A 23,014-nucleotide genomic window follows, 5' to 3' on the forward strand; every position below is an offset into this window, starting at 1 on the left:
ATTTTTATATTGTTTAATAATTATTATTTTTGTTAAATTTAATATTTATTAATAGCTAATAATTAATATTAAATAAACAATAATTAATATTAATAAAAGTTATAACTAGAAAAAATGACAATAAGCTCATAAGTAGCGTTTCAATAAGTTAACTTAGACTATGTTTGGCAAACTAGCTGATATGCTAGTTGGTAGATGATGATAGATAAGCTGATTGTTTAGCTTATAAGCTAGCTGAGTAGAGAATAAATCATGTTTCACAAAACTAGCTGATAAAAATGTAAAATAACAAAAATGACAACTTGAAAAAAAAAATTATATTATGAAAATAAACATTGTTAAAATTGTTATATTGCATAAACATTGTTAAAGTTGTTATATATACATTTTGATTACTCAATATATTGAATTACAATTAAAAAAATAATAATATGGAAATAATTGATATGATTAATAATTATCGTATATAATTAGTAAATAATATTAATGTATAATACTTAAAGACTTTTGGCCTAGCGGTTTGTGAGTCATTGACATCCTAGATTAATGGTTCAAACATCACCATAAGTGAAGAGGATGTGTGAGTTTATTTGTTTTATTTGTCGTATATAAATAACATATACTTCAAAAAAAATGTGTAATATATAATTAATAAATATTAGTTATTATTTATTAATAATTAATATTATAATGTTTAAATTTTATTGGTATTTATTTATAATTAATAGTAATAAATAATAATTAATACTAATGAAGGTTATCAATGGAAAAAAGGAACGATAAGCAACCAAAACACTACTCGAAAAAGCATTTCAAAAAGGTAGTTTATATTAATTCAAACATTTACCCTTAAAATAAGCTAGCTTAGTTTTGTCAAACAATGTCTTATAAGCTAGTTTATGCTTGCGAAACAATGTCTTAAATATGAACCATTTTGAATCGAGTATGATGTTTACATAATACCATTAAAATGTCTCACATAAACAACAAAAAAAATCCTCGATTACCCATTAGGAACGGAGGATGAAAACGTCATCATATTTTTACGAGAATGTGACGGAGATTGAGAATCGGGGACGGAAATTGGCATGCCTAGTTAAGGGAGGATAACTCGATTTAAAGAACTTAACCATCAGCATTTCTGTGAGTGTTAACAGTAACATGCTTTGAACATTTTCTAATCTTTATAATGAAATCGAAACCTGATTAGACCCGACAAGAGGATACGGGTTAAGGGTCCATATGAGCAACAAACCATGTATTAGATGGGTTTCTCCAATTCAAAACTTTTCATTTTTGGCAAAATATGTCCTTGAGGTTTAGTATGATTACATTTAACCCCCTGGACAATAAACAACTTACAATATTTTCAATTCAAAAGGTACTTTGACATTTCTTTTCATTCTAGTCCAAGTTTAAGTTTAACAGTAACATGCATGTTCGGATGTTGCCTTTTGCGACGGCACGGACCCTTAAATTGGAACATCATATTTCTTTAGAACATTTGAGTTTACCTTTTGTCATTCCTTTCATTTCCTTTGAACATGATCTATACCTTTCTTCCATTTCTTTGATTGGTATTCGAATTCAATAAATAACTAAGCAACTACACCATTTGTTAAGTTCAATTAGTAGCCAAAGAACTCTGTTTCAGAACCTTGGAAAGGGCACGGGTGGTTGAAGGTGTGGTTCGACAACAACCACCGATGAGTTTGGCTCCAGAATCACGCCATCTTGTTGCGAAAACCTTGAACTTATCATCATTAAAACACTTGGATGGCTGCCAACCAAAAAAGACACGTTTTTAGCTTCATAATCATCAGACACATCTCTTTCTACAATCAAATAACTCACCAGCCATCTCTTGGCAACACCATCCCATATCTCACCGCTATTCGGGTAGACAACAATCACCTTCCCAGTTAACTACAAAAGAATCAAACCAAGATCACAAAAAACGCCAAACCTTAAAAGCCACAAAACAAGAATTCTATCATCAATCTTGAATTACCTCCTTGAATTTCTTGATGAGATCATGAACAAACTGCGGTGGTGCACAATTTATCCCCACGGCTGCAATTCTTTTGCTCGTGTTAAGCACTTCAAGGCACTCTTTAAAGCTCTCCCCTGAAGGAGCATTTACACCATCTACAGAACTGAAACAAACCCAAGATGGGATTTCGACATTTTCTTCTTCAAGTAATTCTGCCACCGCCTGTAAGATCAAGATACACACTTTAGTGCCTAAAATTTTGTAAAGATTCCATGAATTTAAAAGGGAAATGAAACAAGTGATTACTTGAGCTTCTAGCTTATTGGGAATGGTCTCAAAAGCAAGCAGATCAGGACCAGCTTCAACAAGAACTTGCAGTCTACGCCGATGAAAGTCTTTGACCTTATTCAAATCCACATCTGGCCCATAATACCCACTGGTTGCAGAAGCCAGCAACAGTTTTAGAAATACTACAAGAACTCAAAATAGCATAATAAAATAGTCATCTTTTTTACCTATATTCTGACCCATCAGCAAGATATGCACCATAGCTTCCAATGGAGGCTGCAACTAGAGCTCGGTTATATGTATGATCAGGAATCTTTTTAACAGATTCCCAGAAATCATCACGAGCTTCGGTAGCCAACTTTACACTCTTTTCTAGTAGCTTTTCCCCTTGTTCAAGGGACAGTCCCCTTGAAATGAATCCAGGAAGAGTAGCCTATAAATCAACCATGATGATGAAATGGCCATAAAACCCTAGAAATGTTATCCCCTAAACAAAACAGTCTACAAAATTGAACATAACCTCCAATACCAATTCGAATGCCCTAAGCCTAAATTATAGTTACAAAATGCAGGGAATTTTATTAAGTTCTCTTCCAAATCAAAAACTCGGAATGATTAAGCTGATATGAAGATGTACACACCTGATATGAAGAAGTTACGATTATATCAGCACCAGCCTCCAGGTATTCCAAGTGAACCTACATTTTCGAATCGAATAATACATTGCAATTCAAATTCATATTACATCAAAACTCGAATTTTTACGAATCAAATCGAAAAGCGACGGAAACAGGTGTAATTTACCTTGGAGAGGAGATGAGGGTTATCGATCAAGCAAAGTGCGCTCCATAACGGGTCGTTAATGGAGGCGCCATGAAGCTCAAGTTGTGTTGCGAAACCGCCATCAATGACGGCACATCCACCAGCTTTTTCTATGAAATTTTCCAGCGATCCGACCCTATGTTCCTCCACCTCCTTAGGCTCAAATACGATTCCCATTTCTCTGAATTTAGGCGTTCAAATTGGAAATACTGAAACCAACAAATTATAGTGATGATATCTTGGAAAGCCAACAAAAACAGCAGGTTATGGTTGGAGGTGGTGGTGGGGGGACGCGCTTTTAAAGGCATTAATGGCGGAAGAAGGCAGCGGCGGTAACGAATGGGGACGCGTATATTGCTCAGATTCTTACTTGACTTCCACTTTTCCCATTTTTTATATTTTTATTCTTAATTGCAATTCTTTCTTGAATTCTGACTAATATTATCCATAATCTAAAAATGATTTTTTTTATTAAATACAATATCTGTTTAGCATCTAAATTTAATTGTTTTTCTTTTTTTTTCTTTCGTCAAATATTAACCCTTTATATTGATTAAAATTTAAATAAATTCCAAAATTTATGATTATAAAAATATATAAGGTAACTTACGGGTTTGGTTCATATGCATTATGTTACAAGAATCCAATAAAAGGTTTTATAAGAGGATTCATTTTCTTAAAATATAGAAAATAAAATCTTTGTTCCTAGAATAATTATTTAGGTTGTTTGTAGAAAAATAAAGAAAAAAAATCATATTTCTTTAAAATATTGGAAGGGTACTTGTGCAATGCATCAATATATTTTCATTTTAACGTTCCAGTTTTATTTTTTATTCCTGTTGATATAATACGGTCTATCCTTGGTATGAGAGAAAAGATAAGAGACTTCATTGTCTCCCAGATTGGTAATGGCGCTTCCACGTCTGTTTGGTATGATAACTGGCATCCGGCTGGCCCCCTCTACCGGCATATCTCCTCCCGTAGTATTCTCAATTCTGATCTCTCTCTTTCTGCTTCTGTCAGATATATTGTTTCCCAGGGCAATTGGACGTCTCCTCTCCTGAGGGACATTTCAAACCCTTCTATCTGTGTCTCTCCCCTCCCCGTTCTTTCTTCGACCACCCCTGATAAGCTCCTCTGGAGAACTCGGGATGGCCGTCTTACTCCTTTCTCTGTCCGTGAGGTGTGGCTCTCCCTTCGTCCTAATGAGCCTGATGTCTCCTGGCATCATATGGTCTGGTTCTCCCAAAGCATCCCTAGACATGCCTTCATTCTGTGGGTTGCTCTTAAGCAGCGTCTCAAGACGCACGATAAACTTCGGTTCTGGGAGGCTCATGCCGACCTGTCCTGTGCTTTCTGTCAGAACGGGCCTGATTCGCATTCGCATCTTTTCTTTGAGTGCCCGTTCCCTAATATGGTCTGGAATGGCTTAAAAGCCAAGCTGAACCTCAACGGTATCCCGGATATCTGGGTTGATATTATCGGTTTGTTTCAGCAAATCACCAAAGGAAAGACCTTATGGTCTATCATTCGTCGCTTAGTGCTTGCTGCGACCGTCTACCACYTRTGGCAAGAAAGAAATAACMRCATCTTCAAAARCAAAMGAAGATCGCATWTTGCGGTGGGTAAGACTATTATTGATGATGTCCGTTCCAGGCTTCTTAGCCTGTCTTTCAAACCCTCCCTTAATGTTGACCGGGCTCGGCTTGTTTGGAGCCTTCCTTAGCCGTCCTTTTCTTTGTGCTGTTTGTCTGTTTGTGTGAGCTCCTCTGCTCTCCTGGTTTTCTTGGTGCGGTCTAGGGTGTGCCTTTTTTAGGCCCCTTCTCCTGCCCCTGTGGTGTCCCCYGTTGTTTTCCCGGTCTTGTCTTGGCTGGGCCCTTCCCTTGTGGTCGGTTTCTCTTTCTTTCTCTTTCTTTCTCTTTCTCTTCCTCTCTTCTCTCTTCTTCTCTTTCTTCCTCTATCCTTTTCTCTCGGGGTGCCTTGGTTTTTCTGGTGGATGTGGTTCGCCTCCACCCGAGCGCGTATTTGTCTTGCTTTTTAGCGTTTAAGTGTTTTTTCTTGATTTGGAGGGGTCACCTCTCTCTCTATCAAAAAAATAAATCGATATTAATATCAAATTAACTATAGCAAAATAATTTATTTTTTGTTAGCAATATAACTATTATAAAGATAATGATTTTGTTAGAACTCAATTATTATTCTAATTATATTTTAGATTTTCTATATTTAAATGAGATATTTATCATGTATTTGATTATGTTTATTCGCAGTTAATTATACGAATTCAAAACTGAAGCTTTAATAAGTTGTCTTCACCCACAATTTACTTGTAATCTTAAATTTTAAGTAATATATATTACTAGACATTACTTCATACATAAAAAATAGTTTTTATAAGTTTTTTTTTTTCAAAATTTTTATTATTAAAGTACTCAATGGGAAAACATCATGAGAACTAAAAACAACAACCGTAAAGTATATTATCTGATATTGAAAGTATGGTATTGAGTAAAATTCAACTTCTCACCAACAATTTTTGTTGGTTATAAAGTCTTTGATTTAGGAGACTTGGTTTGTTTAATATGTAATTAAGAATGCTCCTTTAAAAACCATCTTAAATATCTTGACTTCAAATCCATTGATTTCAAAATGAATATGGACAGATCCAATTATTTTTTCAAACGATAGCATCATTTTACTATAAAAGATAAATATAGTGATTTTTTTTTTTAAATTGTGGGATCATTTGACTAAAAAATGATGCCATCAGGATTTGAACTCGAATCTAGAATGGAAAAAAAAAAGTCTTGCAAACCAACTCTACTAAAAAACTTGTTTTCATTGCAGTTTCAAAATGTATACGGTGGCACACAATAAATTAATACGGTTGCACCTTTCATGAACCTAATTTTTTTTTTACCTTTCGACGAAGGAAAATAATACGGTGGCAAGTGGACCTATGGCACCATGTTGGGTCCGTCCTTGGCCTAAAACCTTTACTGATAAGAGTGAGGATAATGACTCTTAGTCGATAAACGTTTATCGGTTAAATTATTGTATACTGTAGCACCCTAAAATCCAAAGCAACAGATTGACCCACTAACTTTACATCCAACTTAAAATCATGGTGAAAGTTATTGGTAGTTACAAATTGAAGCTTATAAGAATATAACAAATTCCATTTTCTATCCATGTAAAACAAGTTATTACATATATAATACCATTTTAATAAACTATAATCTTATCCTGCAAAGTAAATGACCTCTTATTAAATATGGTGCAATACAAAAGCACAATATAATACATAATTGTGAACACTGAAATTTATGAAAGCAACACGGGGGTTGGTGACATCTTTGACTTTGAACTTGTCTAATCCATGCTACATCAAATGTTGGTGGGTGAACGGCTATTGATTTTTTATAATTATATTTTTAAGTCATTTAAAATATGATTTAGGGGCAGTTTACCCTATTGCTTACCCGGTAAGTGTTTATCGATGATAGTCAACATTATGATTTATTTTGATACGTAAGATTTTAGTACATCAAAACATATCGAATGTAGGGTGTTTGCGGTCCAGTTTGGGCGGTTTAACCCCTCAGACCACAAACCAAACCGTAATGGCGGTTTATAAAATTTCCAAACCGAGCGGTTTGATATCAAATGCCCAGACCGGTCAAACCAGACTACGAAAAATGTGGTCTGGTTTGACCGGTTTAGGCGATTTGAGCCTTTAATGGACTTTAAATATTAAACTTAAAAAACATATATAATTTAGAATTTTTAATTAAATATCCATTTTAACAACACGATATGTACAAACAAATAAATGTAATAATTAAGCACCTCTTGAGTACAAAATCCTAGCAATCCAAAATCCAAACAAATAAATATATGATACATATTAGAAAATAAACAAATTAACAAAGTTACAACTCTACTGCGAGTATTGAGTAACAAAATCCACAACTTCACAACCTTCAATTCTTGACCAAACAAAATAGAAGGCAAATCTTAGTTGGTTGAAGTCTTGATGATGTGTGCCGAAATCAAACCATGGATTAGGAAAGATTGATAGATTGAGAGTTCTTGAGAGATTTCAAAATTTGGAGACCGTCAATGTCAAATGTATCGATATATTTACTAATTTAATGATTTTTAGGCATCGATTCATTTGAATTTGATTATGTTATATGTTAGGCTTAGGGATATGTTTAGGTTATAGCCCATAAGTTAAAAAAGTTGAACTTGCTAATACTAATATATATATATTTGGCGGTCGGTTTGGTCCAAACCGCCCAAAAAAGGTTTCAGACTGGACTGGACCGCCCGGTTTTGCTATTTTCCAAACCAAACCAAACCGCCAAACCACCAAAAACGGTCCGGTTTGACTTGGTTCAGTTGGTTTGAGCAGTCTAACGGTTTTTTTGAACACCACTAATCGAATGCAACAATTTACTGGGTAAACACTTACATGGGTAAGAGTCGTCATCCTCACTTACCGGATAAGACTCTCCATTATTCTCATCGCTTTTATATGGTAAGATTGTTGATATTTCTCATGTTCATCCGATAAGAAAATTTATCCCGTAAACACATCTACCAAGTAAATGTTTAGTAAGCGGCTGCTTAATAAATAAATAATAATTTCATTTGTACTATCGGTCTGAATGATTACCATCGGTTTTTGAAAATCTTATCTATATTTGGTGTATCAGAATGTTTCTATTTTTAAAAAAAATAAGATTTTGAGAATTTATATTTTTTAAAACCTCATTCAAAATAGAGAAATTATGAAAGAGAATCGTCAAAGTTGAAAGAACTTTTTAAAAACAATTATCATCGATTTTTTTTCCTTAGAAATATTTTAATAATATAATTTATATTATAATTTATAATAATGAATATAAATTTTCTTTAAAGAATTTTGATTTAAGGAATCTTTTAAAAGATGGCTCTAATAGACTTAATTGATATTAGGTGTGTTCATGGGATGGATTGATTGAGTTGAAGACATTTGAACAAACTAACTCTATGTTTGTGGTTTGAAAAATCTTAACCCAACCCAAACCAAAGTGCTACCCAACCCAACCCAAACCATACCATACGGGTTGGTCAGGTTGATACTTTGGTACATTAACATATTCTTCTAACCTTGATTATGTTATTTCTCTATTCATAGTTTCATATACAACTTATCTATACTTATGTATATCACATTCAGTTGATTTTCTCAATTTACATATATATGTTCACAATTACGGAATGTATATACGAATGAGTTATATAGATATGTGAATAGATTAAAATATATGTATATGAAGGGCGTACGTGATAGTTTAATTGTCTAATGTATATATTAATAGAAAATTTAATGATCATATTAAATCCAATAAATAAAAGGGTATTGGGTTCATCAGGTTGGGTTGTATTCAAATAACAGTAAATCAATATCAATCCAATATCTACGGTTTGAAAATTTTACAACTCGATTAGACATCAAATTATTTCGGGTCGAATTATTTCACGTTAGGTTGGGTTTTTAAGCATCCCTAGTTGATAATCGATAAGTCGCTAGTGGATAACTATGATTTTTCCATCTACTATTTAATTCCAGTCCATAAAGGATATGGGTAATCCGGATATTAGCCCAATACGCGGCCCATTAATTAAGCTTACTTACAAGCTAGTAGGCAGTAGCTAGTACCCATCTTTTAATTAAATAAAATTTAATTTTAATTATGTTTTTAATATTTGCAATCTCTCCTTTGACATTGCATTTTAAATTTAAAATTAATTGAAGGACGATTGGTGATTTTACCCCTTTTAGAGTTGTTTTAGAACATGACACTCACCTAATACGAATCAAAACAAAAGAATGCTTCAATAACTTTACCCAAATAAATGAAAGATAAATAGGTCTAACTTGGTACATTAAGATTCATTGGTGGACATGCAGGCCACAAATAAAATTAGGAACCGTTTAACAAACACTTATCAGAACAAGTGTTTACTCGTAAAATTCAACACTATTACTTACTTATTAGGTAAGATTTTAGTTCACCAAAACAGTATTGTATACAACAATTTACATTGAGCGCTAACTGTAGTAAAAGTCGTCGTCCTCATTTACCGGATAAGACTCTTGTTCTTACTTTCGCTCTTACCGGATAAATTTTTTTATTCTTGTTATATTCCTCCAACAAAATAATGTAATTTGATAAATGCTTATCAGGATAAACGTTTAATAATCTCCCTTAAATTAGCACACCCACTGGCTAGAAAGAATCACCAATGGGTTTTTAAATAAAAAAGTCAATCTTTGGTAGATATTCACATTTCACAATTAAATCCTATCGAAATATTTAATACATTTAATATCTCTAACATTTTTATACAAACCTTTAATGAAATTGTAATTTTATTATTCCCTCTCCGGATAAAGACGGTTTTATCCCCTTATTTTTTCATTAAATAATCTCAAAAATCTTTATGTTATATAAAGAATGGTTCAAACGAAAATACCTTCATATTACAAGAGTATAAGAACACTTTCATATTAGGAAAATGCAAAAACACCTTTTCCCATAATTAATCACATTTGACAATACTATATTCCAACACCTACGGTTTACATGTGCATTAATGAGATATGCGAACAACCTTTGACATGACCTAGGTTGTAGGCCAAGTCATTTGTAGGCCCTCTTACGTCTATTATTACATGTGAATAACAATGTTCTTGATGAAATACTATGTATGACCCATCACATGTGATATAAAATCAAACACAATCGACCTTTTACGCGACCTAGGTCGTCAGACACGTTGTCCCCACACCATCACGTTTCTTTACATTTATTATCACATTTGATAAAGGTTTTCTTTGTGTTTTCTTAAAATAAAGATGTTGTCGTTTGAACCTCTGCATATATATATATATATACATACATATATACATATATATATACATACACATACATACATACATATATATATACATACATACATACATATATATACATACACATATATATATATATATATATATATATATATATATATATATATATATATATATATATATATATATATATATATAGAGCTGTGAACAAATTGAATGTTGGGGAGTATTTTATAGTAAATATGAGAGTGTCATTTAATCTTCTCATCTGCCTCATCCCCAACACAATTCTCCTCTCCCATCTTAATTAAATCTTCACCTTCCCCCTGCTTACAAATATTACATATACTCCCCTTCATATCTTCTCTCATTCACATCTCTCGCTACATCTTCTTCACCCTCAAACCACAAAATGCTCAAGTTCCCAAAACAATCCTATGACCATCTCATCAACCACTTCTACTCCATCATCCTCATCCTCCTTATCATCATCTTTGGGATCTCCATTCCAGCATTTCAACGAACCCCATTTCACCTCTTCAATCATCTGTCTTTCATTCATGGACTCGCTTTCTATCTACTCGCCATCTCCATTCTCATGTTCTACTTCTTAAACAAGCCAAGAACCGTCTACCTCCTCGACTTTGCTTGCTTCAAACCTTCACCCGTTCTTCGAGTTCCCTTCGCCACCGCGGCTGAACACGGCCGCATCATCTTGGCATCTCAGCCCAAAAGTATTGCTTTCCAAGTTAAGATCTTTGAAAGATCTGGTTTGGGTGAAGAAACATGTTTACCACATCCATTACACTATCTACCACCAAACCCTAATATGATGGATGCTAGAGATGAGTCCCATTTGGTCATATTCTCAGCCATGGACTCTTTGTTTCGACAAACTGGACTTGACCCTAAAGACATCGATATTTTGATCGTTAACTGCAGCTTGTTTTCACCAACTCCTTCTATTTCAGCCATGGTGGTTAACAAGTACAAGATGAGAAGTAATGTCAAGAGTTTTAACTTATCAGGAATGGGGTGTAGTGCTGGATTGATATCCATAGATTTCGCCAAAAACTTACTCCAAGTTCACCCCGAAGCATATGCAGTTGTGATCAGTACTGAAATAATTACCCCAAATTCTTATATGGGTAAAGAAAGATCGATGCTTCTTCCAAACTGTCTTTTCAGAATGGGAGGTGCAGCAATCTTGTTGACCAATAAACGGTCGCAACGTAAGCATGCAAAGTACAGTCTCTTGCATGTGATTCGAACCCATAAAGGATCCGATGAAAAATCTTACCGTTGTGTTACACAAGAAGAAGACAAAGAAGGGCATGTGGGTATAGCTTTAAACCTTGATCTCATGGTGATCGCTGCCAACTCTTTGAAGGCCAACATCAGCACCATCGGGCCATTGGTGCTTCCGCTATCAGAACAGCTCTTGTTTGTGTTCAATCTTATGGGAAGAAAGTTTCTTAAGCTTGATCTGAAACCCTACATTCCTGATTTCAAGAAAGCTTTCGATCATTTCTGCATTCATGCAGGTGGACGGGCTGTAATCGATGAACTCCAAAAGAATCTGAGGTTGTCACCGGAGCACGTTGAAGCTTCAAGAATGGCGTTGCACAGATTTGGAAACACATCGTCATCTTCACTGTGGTATGAATTAGGGTATATAGAAGCGAAAGGGAGGATGAAGAAAGGAGATAGGGCATGGCAAATAGGGTTTGGGAGTGGGTTTAAATGCAACAGTGCGGTCTGGAAATGTAACAGAGATATTGAAGCTACTAAAAATGGTGGTGCATGGGATGATTGCATTCACAGGTACCCAGTATACGAGCCAGATGTGGTCAAGCTCTAAACTAGGGTTGAAATTGTCATTTCACTTTCGTACGTGTGGCCTAACTAGAACATTTAATTAACCTCAAATAAATAAGATTTCAGGTGTTGTTATATATAGGTGGACCTGTATTACTTTTCGGTATATGTAGTTGGTAAGCACTTATCGATGATGTTTATCGGGCAATAATTTCTTTCACTTACTAAGGAAGACTCTCAGTCTTGTTACAATTATTGGGTAAGATTCTCGATCCTAATATGTTAAATTGGTAAGATAGGTTATATCAATAAATGCTTACTGAATCTTCAGTAAACAGCCCATTGGGCTATAAAAGTTATATACTTTTCTTTTCCTTTCTTTGTAATATGGTCATACTAAAAAAGGCCAAACATATGGTAATACATTATATTATAAAGATATCAACGTCGTATATTATGTTTGTTTTAGTGACGGTTTTGGAAGTGTTGAGAAAAATTGTAACCAATATTCTCAAGGCCAAATAAAGGTAACATTTGTAAAATATTGTTTCAGATATGAACTAAATATTTGCCACTTTTTATATTATGTCCGTTTTTCTTTCAACTAACTGTTCAGAATAATCATTAAACTTTCTTTTTATAGAACCCTCGATATTAATTTCCTTTAAATAAAGATTTTTTTTAATTTTAAAGCTTTTTTCTGTCTGCCATGTTTCCTTTGATCATCATGTTGTTAGAGAGTCTAAACAAGTCGGTTTCATTCGGGAATTTCTGGTGAAACCGAAGCACTGATATGACTGCAATCGGTACGGTTGTTAAAAGCATCCAACGGAGCTACGTTTTCTATATATCTTCTTGTAATTTCTTTAACTCAACCAGATTGAAGATTCAAAATAATAGCACATGATACAACTACTAACAAAGAAGTTAGGCTGTAAATTAGATGTTAGCTAAAATGTTGGTTGCTAAACGATAAACTAACTATTAGTTGTTAAACCGACAACCAAGATGGGGCAGAATAGCAGAGTAAATACAAGTATTAAAAAATGTGTTCCTCAATTGTGGCCTCTTGGAAGAATCGATAACTGCATTTTTGTGTACTTGTATATGATTCTAAGAAAAATAATACACATTAATTGTTATCTTTTCTTAAAAGCAATAGTTGGTATCTAAAAATTATAATTTCATAGTTTAATAAAATTAAAGACTATGTATAATTGTGATAGCTTATAAATGGGGAAAGTGACTCAAATGACCATATTTCATAACCAAATTAATCTTCTAACTATTTTTTCTTCGGACTTTATCCAAAAGTCACTAGTAAACGACAAAAAATTCAACGTTTTTGGGTGAGGTTTGTAACCACTGGTATGCAATACCCAGTTCTGCAACTATTGTGAATTCGGCCAAAAACCATTTTCCTATGAAGGTGGACACTTATGGATTCAAGAAAATTGAGTTTAGGGCCGGATGCGTAATAATTACGGACCTATGGTTACGAACCTAGGCCAAAAACTCTAATATTTTGTTGTTTAGTGTATTGCGGACCTAGATATTGCAGACGTAGTAAATTTTAGATAAATTTTGAAAAAAAATATATTTAAGAGTTCAATTTAATCATAGAATATAATCATTTATATGAATTTCCCTTAAAAATATTTGTAGAGAACGCATGACATGGCATATTTAGGTTATGACTCACTAAAAAGTCATTAAAATTTGGGTACATAGGCCCATACAGGAGTTATGGTTTTCTACCAACCCACCGTGAATGTTTTTATATCGTAATTTATTGCCATCTCCCTTCCCCTATTGTATCTCCAATATATATATAAATATAATATAGAGATATATAGGATTAGTTTTAGGAGAAAAACATAAAAATAAAGAATCGAATAACACCTTAGTAATCATTCATCTGTACAATAATGCATGTGTATAACATGTTTACGTGCATTATAAAAATAAACATCTTTAATTACTTGTATGATCTTCAATCACTTGTATGTACATAAACCTACCGTATATGCAGATAAATGGTTATGAGGTGTTCCTCATTTTTATTCATTTTTTCAAGGGTTCTCCATGAACCTCACTCTGGGTATTTTACACACACACACACACACACACACACACACACACATATATATATATATATATGTATGTATGTGTGCATGTCCAAATGAGAACACTTTCATTTCATAAAAAACGTGATAACACTTTAATCCCATGTGATAATACACGTATAAGGACCTGGTGGTGTGCAAATGACTTGGCCTACGATCTAGGTCGCACCAAAGATCATCGTATGCGTCTTTGATTTAGTATCACATGTGATGAATTATTGTATCACATAAAGAACACTCTTATCACATGTGATGATATATCTCATAGGACTTAGTGACTTGCAGGCGACTTGGCATGTCACTGATTTATTATCACAAATGTATCATACGTGATGGACTATGGTATCAAATGTGATTGACTTAGTTAAAAAGGCATTCTCACGTTTTCGTAAACTGAAGTGTTCTCGTTTGAATTCTCCCCCCGTACGTATATATACATATATATGATTGGGTTTACGGACAAAAAGCTAAAGAAACGGAAAACTAGAAAACTACGAAAGAACGGATGAGTATATCAATATAGATATCAACTTATTGATAAAAATGTGATTTTTTATGTAATTTGTTTCGTTCGAATTTTAATTATATGTCGTATTTTTCCGATTTATGTGATATACGGGTTATATTTTTGGAAAGTTTTGAGGTTATTTTTGGTTAAGTGATGAAAGTTGGGGGTATGTTTTGAAAATTTGCTTTAAAATATTTCAATGTCTCCACCGCCTCGTTCCATAAAGATATATATACGTGTGTGTTCTTTTTATTTATTTCCCATTTTCTATTATGTGTGTTGAGATAAGAAAAGTTGGAGAGAAATTTTGTTTCTCGAGTTCGAAGTTAATAGAAGAGAAAGAAGAAAAATCTGATACATATTTTATCTGATATGTATTTTATCAGTTTATTATCTTTAATTTAATATCCTTTTCGATATATATTTTCATCTGTAGTTCTCCATTTTTTTTCAAAAATTTCTTTGGATCTTTTCTCTATGTTGCAAGAGTGAATTTTGGATTTGGTCCCTATGGTTTACATTCTACCCATAGTGGTCCTAAAATCAAAATAAATACATATTTGGTACCCCTAGTATGCATTTTCGCACCTATTAAGTCCCTCCCTCTAATGAGTTCAAAAGGCTTCCATTAACCCAATTAAGTTTAGGGGCATTTGGATCATTTTTCACCTTTTTTGTCTTTATCCTAATAAAATAAAAATATATAGATATATATTATATATATGTCGTCCCTTCTAGAACTACACAACCATTGTATACCTCACCCTTCTAGCCACGGTTCCTTTGATCATCCTCCCATTCATCTTTGGTGAACTACATGTGTCGTGCCTTTCAACAAATCGAGAGGGATCATCTCTTAAAAATCGAAGATAAAATTTTATCTCTTCTTATCTCTTTCAAACGCCCCTAAACTTAACTGGGTTAACGGATGCGACCTTGGTCGCAGGATTGCTGGTAAGAGATCCAAAGCTTGGTCACTGGATTTGCAGTTCCAGGTAGCATAGGAGAGGAGGAGTCCTGAAAGAGTGTGATTCAAATCAAAATCGAGGTTTTAAAGGTAAAGCATCATATTGTGTCCATGTAAGAGGGAGGAAGACTGCAGCGGCTCCGAAACCTCCAATATCGACCCAACAATCCTATCGATACCATCATCTTCAGAACGACTCCTAAACCCTTGGACCCTAACAAATAAGTGCCCTATTTTTTTTAACATATCTGAAACTTCTCCCTCCTCCCTTTGATCGTACTTGTGGTTCCAGATCAACAACCAACAATGAACAAACTTAACCCTAATCAAAAACCAACAAAAGCACCAACATGGAGTAGATCTGTATCTGAACAATGATGTAAATGGAGGTTTAAAAGGGGATGGGCATGTAGATGGAGGTTGAGGCTGAAGACGGAGATGGAGATGGGGACGGTCGGATACCATTTGGGGAAAAAGAAACAGGGGAGGATGTGTGTGTGTGTGTGTAATTATTTAATTGTTTAAAAGGATAAAGACAAAAAAGATATAGGACTAAAATACCTCTGGACTTAACTGGGTGAACATAATCTTTTTTATTTCATTAGAGGAAGGGACTCAATAGGTGCCAAAATACATACCAGGGGTATCAAATTTGTATTTATTTTAATTTTTGGACCATTATGAATAGAAAGTGTAAACAAAACAGACCAAATCCATAATGTACTCATTACAATTTCTAAACTATAGGGATGAAAATCATAATTTTTTACAAATCACGGGAAAAAAATACATAATTTATATATTCCTTAAGTATCGGGGACAAAAAAAAAAGGCAAAGTAATTGTAAATTATAAAGACAAACCAATAATAAATTATAAAAATGAAAATAGTAATTAATTGTAAACTTTAAAGACGAAAATTGAATTTCTAAACTATGGGATGAGAATTTTAACTTTTAACAAACCACAAGGGTGAAAAGCGTATTTACACTATATATATAGAGAGAGGAGAGGATAATGTATCTTATTTAATAAATGAATTGAATAAAATATTATTATATTAAATTAAAAAAGATATAGATTTTTGTATCTCTAATATATAGGATTGAGTTAAATTAAATTAAATATTAAATACTTTTTTAAATAATATAAACACTGTAAGATATTTAATCTAAATTCATTATTGATAGTAAACATAAAAATATTATGAAAAGTATTATTTTTAAAGTTTACAAATTAATGTTATTCATTAAAAAAACTAGAAGGTATTCGTACAATACAGCGAGATATATCTTGATTTTATTTATTTTGTCTCAGTCGATGTTATAATATGGTTTTATGTAGTTTTGAGAAAACAATAATGTTTTTATTTTTTAATAAGATATAAATACAAAGATATCATAAAAATTTAAAAAATGATTGATATTAGTACCAAACTAATTATTTAATATTTGTCTTCGTGTATTTCTGTAATTAAATTTTATAATTTTTAAATGAGATGTTTATCTTTTATTTGATTATCTTAATTATATTTTATATTTTTTATATTTAAAATGAAATGTTTATCATTTATTTGATTATGTTTATTCCCAGTTAGTTACAATAATTCAAAATATGAAGCTTTGATAAGTTATACTTATGTATAACTTACTTATAATCTTAAATTTTAAGTAATATGTACCAACAAACAATACTTTATGTATAAAAATTATGTTTAATTTTTTGTCAAATACTTTATAATATAATATAGATTACCATTTATATCGACTTCAATGTTGGAGACATGATGGAGTAAGACAAGAGGTTATAAGCCTTGGCTAAACCTTGAAAATCTTAATTCAATAATGCCTTTCAGATCCTCCTAACCATTATCCTACTACAATAATTCTTGCTAAGAAGAATGCATGGACCGACTAATATCAAAAGTCAACAGCATCAACGGAATGTTTTCTAGATATCATGTGGCACGTGATATATTCATTTGTTAAAAAATGTGTGTTTTTATTTATTTATATTCATTCGTTAATCAAGATGTTAAGCGAACGTAAATAAAGAAACATAAATAAATAACTTGCCTAACATTAGGTCACATGCACGATTGTTTGAAGTGACATGGAAAACAACTAGGCATCCAATTCGTTTGGCATGCATCAACACCACTTTACTTAATTACTTGCCTCCTTTTATATGTTTAGGTCTTGCTTCACTTTCTACCTTAATTTTGTTTCACCCAATTATGCTTATTTCATAACTCAATTATTAAGGTTTTATTTAATTAGATTTTTTACTTCGTTTTTTTAGAATTCTGGATTTCGTAAAATGATTTAGAATTCGTGTAACCGTTTATGTGTTTGGCTTTTAGAATTTTGAATATACATGTTACACTACGTACGGTTTGATGAGACGACAACAAGGGTGAAACAGTAAGTAAAGGTTAGGTGAAATTTGCTGAAACAACGTTGAGATAGAAAAAGGGAAGCAACAAATGGCTTGATAAAGCATTTTGGTAAACATCACTGGTGCATAAATGAAATGCTCTTATTCAATAAGAGGCACTAAAACATCAAGTAAATGAGATAACTTACAACAGTATATATTTCATCTACGAATCTACCTCAAGCGAAAAATACGCACAATTATGTTTGAGACTGTACTTGATACATAAATTTGGGTCACTTTCAACTCTTAGTATTTATGGATAGGTGACCATATATGTAATTATAACCTTCGGTTTAACTGAAGAGAGCGATGTGAACAGTTCAGCAGACCGTATATCATACCAACTTTACAAATGTTTGTTAGAATATTTAATTTAACGAAATTGAAAAATAAAAAAGTCATTCAATATTTAATGTATAAGTTCAGAATATACAACAAATATGGTAATCGTGTCGTCTTATCATTAAATGAAGCAAATTGTCTTGAGTTTTCAGCTTTCATGGGTTGTTATTGATCCTTGTTGTGGATTAAGTGTTTATAACAAAACCATATAAATTAATCTTAAAAAATAATAGTTTAATTAAAAAAGAAAAGAAAAGAAAAGAAAAGAGAAAGGTGCAAATGCAAAGTGGGCAGAAATTGGGACGCTAAAAAGCAGGGGTATTAAATGTAATTCAACAACTCGATCTACCACTCCGACACATACATCTGCTTCCTTTTAAATTCAGATCTTGATATAAACGTTTTTTTTTACCATTTGGTTTATTCTTTATTTTTATTAATTAAATAAAATTTTATAATTATATATTTTTATGTAATATAATATAGAGTTTTTCTCAAATGTTTTATAATATAGTATAAATATTAATTGCAATGTTTATCTAATACTCTAACTTTTCGATAAAATTATTAAAAAATATGTCTAAAGTACTCACATAAAAACACGAAGAAATGCCCCCAATCAGTTGTATTCATTTCATACACATAATAATTCAAATATCATATATGATAATATATAAAATTAAAAATATATATATATATATATATATATATATATATGATATATTTTTTTTACAACCTTATGTATTTGTACAACCCTTACAACCCAATTAATTGAGATGTATATAAACTGATCCAAACATCAATAATTAAAAAGAATTCTATATTATTCTTTTAAGGATTAAAACATAGAAGAAAACTGAATCTAAAACCAGTGGGGGCCTGGGGGGGCATAGTAACATCATAGCCTGGGAGGTGTTGGCAAAGATGGTGGGGCGGACCAGTATGGGTGTAGCTGGAGGTAGGGCCAATTCATGGGGTTGGGAGAGTGATATGGGTTATTATCATTAATGAAATACGAAGAAAAAATTAAATTTCTAAAGATTTTTTTATTTTTATAGAAGACATTTTCTCTACTGGTTTTTTATATTTTCTGATATACCCAGATGGAATATAGTCTATTGTAAAAAATAAGTTTAGACACCTTTACGGCACTGTAAGGGCATGCGTCGACACATAAAAAGCAAGTCAAAGTCACAGCTTGCGGCACCACAAGAAAAAGTGTCTTGCAACGTTACTTGCGGTTTGTTGATTGTTTTGTGTAAAAAGAAGTTTAGAAGTGGGTAAAAAGCAAAACCTTTTGTTATGATAACAACCTGAGTAATGTCGATCATGTTATTTGAACTATCGATTAAATAAAGAGGAAGGATTTGATATGTTTTCGTGTTTTATTATTTTAATCATTTTCTCAATAGAACACGTGAATGACCTTGAATTCTAGCTTATAAAGAAACATATTGAACCATATCGATTGATTCAAACAAATTTATAGCATTTTTATGGTTTGCATTTGATTTTCCCTCCATATATACTTGGAATCATATGAAACGATTCAATTTTTGTGAGATCCATAAGACTATTTTAAAGCCCTTGGATGAGTTTTTCATGTCTCGTCGAGCCTTCACAGTGGAACACCAAACCTACACAAAACTAAAACCCAATCTTCATAATAGAACACGAAACATTCACAGGAAACACACCTTTATTATAAGAATACCATCAGTTATGATAAGTCCAAAAAAATATGAGAAAAAATCTAATGGACTTTTGTGTTTCGAATGATCAAGTATATGAACAATTTTTTTGAATGAACAAGTCATTGGACATTTATTATAAGAATATCATCAGTTAGGATAAGTCATTATTTATTTTTCAGATTTAAATAACATTTTATTTTTTAATGACTATTACTTACATTCTATTTCTATCATTAAAGACGTCCTCATGTGAGGTTGTTGTTGGACATAAGAAGAGTTACAAGAAAGTCAAATAGTTGTATCCGAGCCAAAAGTAGATTAAATGATGCAGATGAAAAATAGTTCATAATACGATCTTCAATTCAATATAGATTAGAATTAGTTGGATATATTTTTGTAAAAAGAATTTAGCTCAAATGACCAATTCTCTCACTCAAATTGGTCTTCTAATCATTACTCTTCTGGTTAATCCAAATGTCAGTACATCCGCAATATCCAGGGCCGCAACTAAAAGATAAAAAATGTCAAATTCAACCAGTTTACCGTACCAATTGTATATTTGTGTTCAATTTTTTGTCTTTAGCTATTGCGAACCTGAATATTGCGGAAATAATGACATTTAGGTCAACCCGACAGAGAAATAGTTAGAAGGTCAATTTGAATAAGGGAAATGATCATTTAATTCAAGGACTCTTTTGTATATGTTGGCGCAACTTTTGGCATATTCTAACGTAACTTTTGATATATTTTGGAGCAACTTTTGGTGTATTTTGACGTTACTTTTTTTGGCCCAACACTTGTAATTTATGGAAAAACTAATGAAAATGGTATTGTTCTTTTTGTTGTATAAATGTAAGAACTTTTTTGCCAGAATGATGTATTTAACAGGTTTAAAATAGTCATATGATTTATTAACAGATTTCAAAAAGTTCAATGACTTGTTCATTAAAAAAAAAATTGTCCAAAACCTTAATTATTTAAAAAATAAAAGTTCATTGAGTTTTTTTAAATTTTTATCTATAAATATCAGATATGAAAATATACCCAAATTAAAAAACACAAAACTAATTAAAGAAAAAAAATAAAAGGAGCTACCCAATAAGTCAACTTCATAATTTATATCATTTGCATCATATCTGATTAAATAACAAAAATACTTTTTGATAGCAAGAAAATTCGTAACCAAAATATAAAAATAAACTTTAAATGGGTGAAACATAAAATAATTGAACCTTAAACCAGTGGGGTTTAGGTAGGTGTAAGGGTCAATCAGTGGGGTAGGGCAACTTGTACAACAAAAAATACAGATAAAATTAAAGATGTTTATAAAAACCGTTGGATCGTTTAAAATGATAGAATCAAGTTAAACTGGACCATTTGGGTTTGAATTGTATGGTGGTGTGATCATATCTGAAAAATAATCGAATCGCTTGGTCTGGTTTAGTCTGCGGCTTAAACGTTTTTCAGAACCGTCTGGACTGAACCGACCTGCCAAAAATATACACGTATTAATTATATTTAGCTCCCATGTTGTAGACTCAACTTTTACGCACCAACTAAAAAAGTTCAACTAATACATTATGTTTTTATTTTTTGGGTTTCAATTCTCAACTGAACACATTCTCTAAATTGACAAAATTCTAAGATTCTTCAAAATCAAATTCAAAATTTAAAATCGTTTTTCAATATGCTCAATGTTTGTCTGAAATTCCAATTATTATTGGTGGATTTGTTTAACTTTTTTCAACATACTCAATATTTTATTAATTTTAATGATAGATGTTTCTTTTATAATTCGGTATATATATATATTTTTTAATAATCTTATATCGGTAGAAATTTCATCTTGAATGTAGATATTATGTTTTTTGTAATTTAAAACGATAAGAGGCCCATACCACCTAAACCAGTTAGATCATACCGCCTTTTTATGGTCTGGTTTAGTTCTTTGTTGTCAAATTGGTTGGTTTGGAAAATGTCTTAAACCGTCGTTGCGGTTTGGTTTGCAAAATCCCTCAAACCGGACCATGAACACCTCTAGATAAAATGGTGAAGGACTTGGTCATAGGGCAAAAGAGGAATGAATATATACATATATATAGATATAGATATATAGGGTTGGATTCCCATAAAAAGGAAAATTATGGTGAGAAACGTAAGAAATGATCTCCATCGATCCTAATTGAATGTCAATATGTATATATAGACGAAAGTTCTTGTGAGAAAAGAAGTTATGATAAAAAGCGTAAGCGGAGATCTGAACCATTGACCACTTTTAATCTCATGTCCACCAATGAATTGCGTTTTAGAAAGGAATTGATCGGGTGCTTCTTAGTACACCATTAAATTTGACATTCAATTATAATTTATTCAATGGTGTAGATCTCTTCTTACGTTTTTCACTATAACTTCTTTTCTCACCGAAACTCAACTTTGTATTTGTATACCCCATTCATTCCAAAATAAATGTCTAAAGAAAAAGAAACAATTTTTAAAATATATAATAATTACACTTTTTAATTAATTAAAAAACATTTCTATTTCCGTATATTTTCAAAATGCCATCGTATTATTTGATACATTGATTAAAATAAATTGGAGGATTTGATCTATTTTGCAAGTTTTTTTTTGTTTCATCATCTTCTTGTTTAAATATATACGAAACAATTTGTTTTATAGCTTAAAAAGAATAGCATTAAATGGTATCGATTGGTACTCATGAATTTGTAACATTTCAATGGTTTGCATTTGATTTTCCTTTCAAATATAGATTCAAGTTCATACGAAACAAACTAGTTTTCGGGAGACCCGTAAGACTAGCTTAATTTTCCGAAACCTTGACAAACAAAACAAAAAAACCAATCTTCACGTATCACCAAACATTCGCATAAAAAACACAGAGGAAAAAACCTTTTACATGAAACACACATGGAACCTTCACATCGTGGCTCCCAATCTCACGAAAAATGAATTTCATCTGACGCTAGGGGTTCATGGTGATATTACTTTTTCACATATGAAAGAATATGGCCTAAGCTAACGCGTACGGGCTATGTCAATTAAGATGATGTTCAATAATCTCCGAAACTCGAATTCAAACTCATCAACATA

The 23,014-nt window shown here is 32.1% G+C and overlaps 3 protein-coding genes across 3 annotated transcripts; 2 read left to right on the forward strand and 1 right to left on the reverse strand.

Moving 5' to 3' along the window:
- Positions 1-1,261: 1,261 nt before the first annotated feature.
- Positions 1,262-3,365, reverse strand: LOC112522663 (homocysteine S-methyltransferase 1). The gene is made up of 7 exons (XM_025131937.1): positions 3,086-3,365; positions 2,923-2,979; positions 2,509-2,714; positions 2,300-2,429; positions 2,012-2,215; positions 1,855-1,926; positions 1,262-1,780 (listed from the first exon to the last, which is right to left on the reverse strand). Exons 1-7 carry the CDS (start codon positions 3,278-3,280, stop codon positions 1,625-1,627), a joined length of 1,020 nt encoding a protein of 339 aa, XP_024987705.1. The 5' UTR covers positions 3,281-3,365; the 3' UTR covers positions 1,262-1,624.
- A 603-nt stretch (positions 3,366-3,968) lies between these two features.
- LOC112522767 lies at positions 3,969-4,829 on the forward strand. The gene has a single exon (XM_025132073.1). The coding sequence runs from the start codon at positions 3,969-3,971 to the stop codon at positions 4,827-4,829; it is 861 nt and encodes a 286-aa protein (XP_024987841.1).
- Positions 4,830-10,422: 5,593 nt separating this feature from the next.
- LOC112522623 (3-ketoacyl-CoA synthase 6-like) lies at positions 10,423-12,052 on the forward strand. Its single transcript, XM_025131871.1, has one exon. It carries the CDS (start codon positions 10,423-10,425, stop codon positions 11,869-11,871), a length of 1,449 nt encoding a protein of 482 aa, XP_024987639.1. The 3' UTR covers positions 11,872-12,052.
- Positions 12,053-23,014: the final 10,962 nt, after the last annotated feature.

This window comes from Cynara cardunculus (assembly GCF_001531365.2).
Source record: "Cynara cardunculus var. scolymus isolate 2C chromosome LG 12, CcrdV1, whole genome shotgun sequence".
Lineage (NCBI taxonomy): Eukaryota > Viridiplantae > Streptophyta > Magnoliopsida > Asterales > Asteraceae > Cynara > Cynara cardunculus.